This window comes from Mus caroli, chromosome 8, assembly GCF_900094665.2.
Source record: "Mus caroli chromosome 8, CAROLI_EIJ_v1.1, whole genome shotgun sequence".
In the NCBI taxonomy this organism is placed as follows: Eukaryota; Metazoa; Chordata; class Mammalia; order Rodentia; family Muridae; genus Mus; species Mus caroli.
In genome coordinates, this window is record NC_034577.1 from 56,267,711 (window position 1) to 56,275,550 (window position 7,840).

The window sequence follows — 7,840 nt, forward strand, 5'->3', positions numbered from 1 at the left end:
AAAAAAAAAAAAAAAAAAAAAGTGTATGTTTATGTGGGTATTGTGTAACAGTTTTCTCCAGGATTAAAACATTCCACCCTAGCCTGGCAGTGGTGGTGCACACCTTTAATCCCAGCACTTGGGAGGCAGAGGCAGGTGGATTTCTGAGTTCGAGTCCAGCCTGGTCTATAGAGTGAGTTCCAGGACAGCCAGGGCTATACAGAGAAACCCTGTCTCAAAAACAAACAAACAAACAAAAAATTCCACCCTGTGGGAAGCTCCTTAAGCAGTAGATAAACAACTTAAAATAGCTCCAGGAAGTCCCTGAAACTGACCAGGTTCTCTAGAATAAGCAATAAAAGCTGAGAGTTCCCCTCATACTAAAGGAAGCTAAGCTTCAAAGACTCTTAGACAAGCCAAACTTCAAAGAAGAAAACTGAGATCAGACCAGCTGCCTGGAAGAAGCAGAAACCAGCTGGAAGTTTAGACCAACTTAGGCACCTGGAAAGGACACTCTCCAACTGTTATACCCTAGTCCTGCAGGAAGTCTAGGAGAGAGCTCAGGAAGTGCAAAGTCTGCGGCAAGTGGGCATGAAAGTCTTTTTGTTGAAAACGAGTCAGAGTGGATTGCAAACCTTCCCACAATGCAAGATGGAGTGCGACCCTGAGTCCAGAAAGCATTGTGTTTCTATACAGCACAGTTAGGAATTCTTTGAATATCAGGTGGATAAAGCAAGCCATAATTTTAACAGGATATCATTTGTTCAGGCAGAATGGCGCAGCTGAGAGGGGAATACTCCTGATCTTAAGGGTTATCTTTATGGCGCTATCAGAGTCCAGTTTTATGACTATCTGTGACCTCTGATCACCTCCTTTTTATGTTTCAATCGTGGGACCCTAATCTTTTTTGAGTTTGTTATTTCTTTCTCAAAGTGCCAAGGACAGGCAGCAGCCGCACCTGGAGATTTTGGCCATTTATTAGAGAGAGTGCTAGTTTATCGTGCAGCAGAGGCGAGGGAGGCTGTCTCAAGCTAACATTTGTGGCTCCTCGGGGTGTTTTCATTAGAGGGGCTTTATGGGCAGTGCCATTCTAATGACAGACTGGGTTCCCTCAAAGTGGCCAGGGAAGGGGAGGGAGCTCTGTGCTTGCTGCAGGAGGGCGCAGTGCAGAAGCCAACAGCCTGCCTGCATACTCACTGTGCTTGTCACAGACAGGAGGGAAAATTAGGAGCTTCCTCGGGAAAAGCGCAGAGACAAACTGTCTGCACACAACATTAAAGTCTCTTTGGTGAGGCTTCCAAGAAACAGAACAATTAACAGCAGAAAGTTAGCCTCAGTAATTAGGGGCTACAACATTACCTGCTGTGCTGCCTGTAGGCTGGGCAGTGAGTTCCAGGTTTGCCAGCTTTTGTGAGCTGTCACTCATGTTAGGGTGGGCTTTGGTGATACAGTTGTCTTTGGGCCATGCCTGCTCTAATAAATAACCTCTCATCCATTAAGTAACTCCAGTAAAATTCACTGGCTCAGTAAAGTGGACTTTGACTTGTTGTGGGTTTCCTATCTGATGTGGATATATGTATGGGTTTTTTCCTCCCAGGAAAGTTTTGCCACACAACAGTGGGAAACTAGAATGTATATACACACATACATATGATATATACATACATATGTATATATCCTAGTGCTCTCTGTGACAGGCCCAAACATAATCCCGGTGGTATACAGACTATAACAAGGACACAACCTACAACCCCTATCTACTAGCATTCATACCTTGACATAAGTCCTTCCAGGTGATGATGGGCAGAAACAGTGATTTGTGTCTAACAAAGTGACAAGGATGAGAGGCCACCTCTCTTTGGAGAGCACATTTCACTATAAAACACTACCTTGCTAAAAGGGTTTTGCTGTAGAGTCTTTCCAGAACTGGCTTTGGGCAAGTGGCCTTGTTGGGAAAGAAGCCCATGTATCGTGGAGGTGAAAACAGTCAACAGTCACTATCAAGATGCTTAAGTCCTCTTCTACCCTCATGAGGAGAGTCTACCAATAGTGCTTATGAGCAGAACCCCCAGATAAAAACTCTTGAACTCTGATCACAGTATTAAGAGATGCTATCTTGAACACCAATTAGGCCATGCCTACACTCTGAAAAAAGAATAAACAGTACTATTTTCTAAGCTGCTAGATTTATGGCAATGCTATGCAGCAGTAGACAGGTAGTACTATAATGTCAGCTATGCGCAGATGTAGGACACAGAATCTGGTTGCTAAACACAATTTTACAATAAAAAAAATCAGAATTCCTAAGAAGTGTCTGATTCTAGGACCAAGATAGGGAAAGTATGATGATGGACCTGGAACATCGGTGGTTTCAGAAAGTAATGAAATGGTCAAGAGTATGATGTCTTGTTAAAGGAAATCAGAAGCTATTCTGAAGAAGCTTATACTACCAAAGGTGGAATCACTTGAATAATGAAATAAACATGGGCAATACTGGATTTCAAGGAGACTATAATGTAGGACTATTAGCTCCATAAGTGAGTATATCCTCACAAAATCAGAACATCAGCAATGGTGCCACACATCACACCGGTATTGGTTTCAAGCAAAATCTACTAATAAATACAAAAATCAGTAAACAAAATTTTGACACACAGGATGCCCAGACTCAAATAATCTCCTTCAATCCTTAAGGAAAAGATAAATTTCACATTGCAGAAACCCAGCAGATTTCAACAGTAGCTACGAAATCAAAGCTAGTCCTACCACGATAAAGGAACAGAATAACATAATAAATCCTTGGTATGATGCTAGGACATATCTTTCATCTGGAATTCATTCAGAAATGCATAACTACAGTATGATCATGGGGTGGGGGGAAGGTAAAAAAAAAAAAAAAGCCCAAATCTCAATTTGTGGATATCCTACAAATGAACTGCCTGGTAATCTTCAAGATGCCATGGGAGAGAAAGGAGTGGGAAATGACACAGGTATGATGAGGTTAAAGAGAACCAAAAGCTAAACACAATACAGGGCTCTGCCTAGTACACTAAAGCAGAAAACTGTATACCCATATGTGTTATACAGGTGGCCAGTTAGAAGAAATCAATGTAAATAGTCATCAGGGTGACTTTATGGCAATTAAGAAACTTTGAATAGATTAGTCATTAAAGGACAATAAGTATTTATTGATAGTTTTGTGAACTAGAGCCTCATGTGTGTGGGGCAAACTACTACACCTTGAGCTATAATCCCAGTCCTGCCTAATTCTAATGTGGTAAACATTGTTAAGATGTGTGTGTGTGTGTGTGTGTGTGTGTGTGTGTGTGTGTGTGTAGAGTAGAGGCCAAATGTCAATGTCCAGATGTGTTCAACTGATTCTCTTTGAGCTAGGGTCTCTCACTGAATGAAACTTTCAGATATGACTAGACTGACTGAACAGCGAGCTCTGGAGACCCCACTGTCTCTCCCTTCCCAGTGATGGGTTTACAGGCCCATTCTGCTGTGCCTGACTTTTATATGACTTAAGGGTCTACACGCAGGGCTTCTTCAAGTGCTTTACTGATGCAGCTATCTTTCCAGCATCAGAAAAATCGGATTCTTTATTTATCAATGAAATCACTCAGTATCTCTGAGTGCTTGTGCTTTAAAAGTACAACATCTGAATCAAATGGAGCACAATGCTGATAATTATACAACATGAGGAGTGGGTAAACTGGGAGAAGGCTAGAAGTCTTTCTTCACTACTGTAGTTAAAATTTTTTTTTAATTGTTATTCTTTGGGACCAAAGGAAATATAAAGTACACTGACTTCTAGGGAGCAACAAGAGAAATAAATGTATGTGATAGCTATGAAAACAGTGGTTGTTGAATACTATTTACCAAATTAAAAGAAATTATAGCTACCAATTAAAGTTTTTAAAATGACAGTAGTAAGATAGAAATTAAACAAAACTGAATTAATTTAAAACTAGAGAAAAATGCAGAAAAAGGGTTCATTTTGACTTAATCTCTACCAGGTTCACACTGTGCAGCAGATTCATCTGAGTCAGTGATATTCGGGAGTGTTCAAGTACTAATCCAGGCAAAATGTTCCTCCAAAGTACATTAACAACACTGCAAAACTTGCCTTTTAAGGCTTGGCTCTGTCAGGTTGAGAGGGACGCACTGTCTTTTCCTTCTCCTCGGGGGTGAAGACTGCTCTTCTGACTCATTCTCAGGGTTAGCAGTGTTACTCGAAACAGAACTGGTATCCACCAAGACCAGGGACGTTCTGCTACCTAAAAATAATATTTTCACAAATATCTGTACAAGCATATGTAAAGATATGGAAAAAGTATGAGATCAATAGAGTTTACCATTAAAAGTGATCAAATTTTAAAACTTAAAAAATTCAATTTTGAGAGAAAGAGGAGCTGAAATGTAAAATAAACCAATTGTAAGACATTACTTAGGTTTTCATTGCTGTGATAATGTCCATGATGGAAAGCAACTAGGAGAGGAAAGGGTTTTCTTCACTCTCAGTTCCAAAGCGCAGTCCATCACAGAAGGAAATCAAGGCAGGAACCTAGAGGCAGCAGCCTATGCAGGGGCCATGGAGGGTGCTGCTTACTGACCAGTTTGCTTTCTTATAGATTCCAGAACCAGCAGCCAAAGGACAGCTCCACTCACAGTGGGCTGGGCCCTTCCACATCAATCACTAATCTGGAAAATGCTTTACAGGATTTGCCTACAAGAGGCATTTTTCAACAGACAGTCCTTCACTGAAATTGACTCTACCTTGTGTCAAGCTGGCATAAAACTATCTAGGACACCAACAAAAAGATCTTGAATGTTTTGTCTCTGAAATCACAAAAGCTCTTTATGGCTCAAGTCTTCATCACCTACACAAATCTCTGCACACTCACTTCAAAACATACAGAACTGTGTGAACACTCATGTGTTACACCATGAGACAAGCAAAGATATCCTTATTCCTCTAACATACCTACTACTCAGACTCTTGGGATTCTTCTGCTTTGGGTCCCTTTTATCTAGATTAGCCTTAGCATCAAAATTCTAGTGTTCTATAGACACAGTGAAATGTTGGTTCCAAGAAGAAACACTTCTACATAAGAATGTCTCATGTTATAAAATCTCTGATGAAATCCTCATGACTGAACATTGAGGATAAGTGGGAGAATTAGTAGTATAGAAATATGATTTCAAGAATGTGTTTAAAGATTCACAAATTCGGGGTCACCTTGGGTGTGGAGTCAGCCAACACCCCCAAGGCCCCCTAGAGGACTCTCCACGTGATCTTAGGACCACTGGAGAGGGGAACACAACTTCTGTTCCAATCCAATCTCGCAGGACCTGAGACAGCATTAGGGAAGCAGGAAACCTGGCCTGACCAAAGTCACAAGTCCCTTCCGGTCGGTGCCAGCACTGGATCACCTTTGCCGCAGAGTCCACGGACACCCCCAAGGCCCCCTAGAGGACACTCCATGCGACCTTAGGATCACCGGTGAGTGGAACACAACTTTTGTTCCAATCCAATCCTGAGGGACTTGAGACACCATTAGAGAAGCAGGAAACCTGGCCTGATCAGGGTCACAAGTCTCTTCTGGTCTGCGCCAGCACTTGGTCACCTGGGAGCAGAGTCGGCAGACACCCATAAGGTACCTAGAGGACAGCTTCTGAGACAGACCCTGTTTCAGGCTCCAGACATCCAGGCTTCTTCCCTGCCAAAGGAGAGGTGTCCGATCTACCAGGGAGGGCTTTGCTAGAGCTCCTGGGGGAGCCATCTTGGTGCCCAGATCCTTCTGAGATTAGTCTGTGCAGATGAGAGTGTGGACTACAGAAGCTAACAGCTTCTGTGACAGGCCGAAGCAACACAGCTTCTGGGACAGGTCCTCTTTTGGGCCTTCATCTTCGGCAGGAGGGAGGTCCAAACGCCACGTATCTGTGCACCTTCCCTGTAAGAGGAGAGCTTGCCTGCAGAGAGTGCTCTGACCACTGAAACTCAGGGGAGAGATCTAGTCTCCCATGTCTGCTGATAGAGGCTAACAAAATCACGAGAGGAACAATCTCTAACTAGAGACAACTATAACAACTAACTCCAGAGATTATCAGATGCTGAAATGCATACATAAGAATCTTACTAACAGAAACCAAGACCACTCACCGTCATCAGAATGCAGCACTCTCCCCTCACCCAGTACTGGACACCTCAACACACCCGAAAAGCTAGACCCAGATTTAAAAGCATATCTCATGATGATGGTAGAGGACATCAAAAAGGACTTTAATAACTCACTTAAAGAAATACAGGAGAATACTACTAAAGAGTTACAAGTCCTTATAGAAAAACAGAAAAACACATCTAAACAGGTAATGGAAATGAACAAAACAATAGTAGACCTAAAAAGGGAAATAGACACAATAAAGAAAACCCAAAGTGATGCAACGATGGAGAGAGAAAACCTAGGAAAGAAATCTGGAACCATAGATGCCACAATCAGCAACAAAATACAAGAGATGGAAGAGAGAATCAAAAGTGCAGAAGATTCCATAGAGAACATCAGCACAACAATCAAAGAAAATGCAAAATGCAAAAAGATCCTAACTCAAAACANCCAGGAAATCCAGGACACAATGAGAAGACCAAACTTATGGATAATAGGAATAGATAAGAATGAAGATTTTCAACTTAACGGGCCAGCAAATATCTTCAACAAAATTATAGAAGAAAACTTCCCAAACCTAAAGAAAGAGATGCCCATGAATATACAAGAAGCCTACAGAACTCCAAATAGACTGGACCAGAAAAGAAATTCCTCCCAACACATTATAATCAGAAGAGCAAATGCACTAAATAAAGAGAGAATATTAAAAGCAGTAAGGGAGAAAGGTCAAGTAACATATAAAGGCAGGCCTATCAAAATTATACCAGACTTTTCACCAGAGACTATGAAAGTCAGGAGATCCTGGACAGATGTTATAAAAACACTAAGAGAACATAAATGCCAGCCCAGGCTACTATACCAAGCCAAACTTTCAATTACCATAGATGAAGAAACCAAAGTATTCCACCACAAAACCAAATTCACACATTATCTTCCCACAAATCCAGCCCTTCAAAGGATAATAACAGAAAGAAAAATACAAGGACGGAAACCACGCCCTAGAAAAAGCAAGAAAGTAATCCTTCAACAAACCAAAAAGAAGACAGCCACAAGAACAATATGTCATCTCTAACAACAAAAATAATAGGAAGCAACAATAACATTTCCTTAATATCTCTTAATATCAATGGACTTAATTCCCCAATAAAAAGACATAGACTAACAGACTGGCTACAAAAACAGTACCCAACATTTTTCTGCTTACAGGAAACCCATCTAAAGGAAAAAGACAGACACTAACTCAGAATGAAGGGCTGGAAAACAATTTTACAAGCAAATGGTCTTAAGAAACTAGCTGGAATAGCCATTCTCATGTGGAATAAAATCGACTTCCAACCCAAAGTTATCAAAAAAGACAAGGAGGGACACTTCATTCTCAACAAAGGTAAAATCCTCCAAGAGGAACTCTCATTTCTGAATATCTATGCCCCGAATGCAAAGGCAGCCACATTCATTAAAGAAACTTTATAAAAACTCAAACCACACATTGAACTTCAAATAATAACACTATGAGACTTCAACACACCACTTTCAACAATGGACAGATCATGGAAACAGAAACTAAACAGGGACACATTGAAACTAATAGAAGTTATGAAACAAATGAACTTAACAGATATCTACAGAACATTTTATCCTAAAACAAAAGGATATACCTTCTTCTCAGCACCTCATGGTACCTTCTCCAAAATTGA

The 7,840-nt window shown here is 41.1% G+C and overlaps 1 protein-coding gene across 1 annotated transcript in view; it reads right to left on the reverse strand.

Moving 5' to 3' along the window:
- Window positions 1-4,086: 4,086 nt before the first annotated feature.
- Window positions 4,087-7,840, reverse strand: part of LOC110300628 (shugoshin 2-like) — a 30,941-nt gene continuing 27,187 nt past the window's right edge. The window contains exon 8 of the mRNA XM_021170878.1: window positions 4,087-4,259. Within this exon, the coding sequence (XP_021026537.1) occupies window positions 4,087-4,259 (173 nt within the window). The remainder of the gene's footprint in view (window positions 4,260-7,840) is intronic.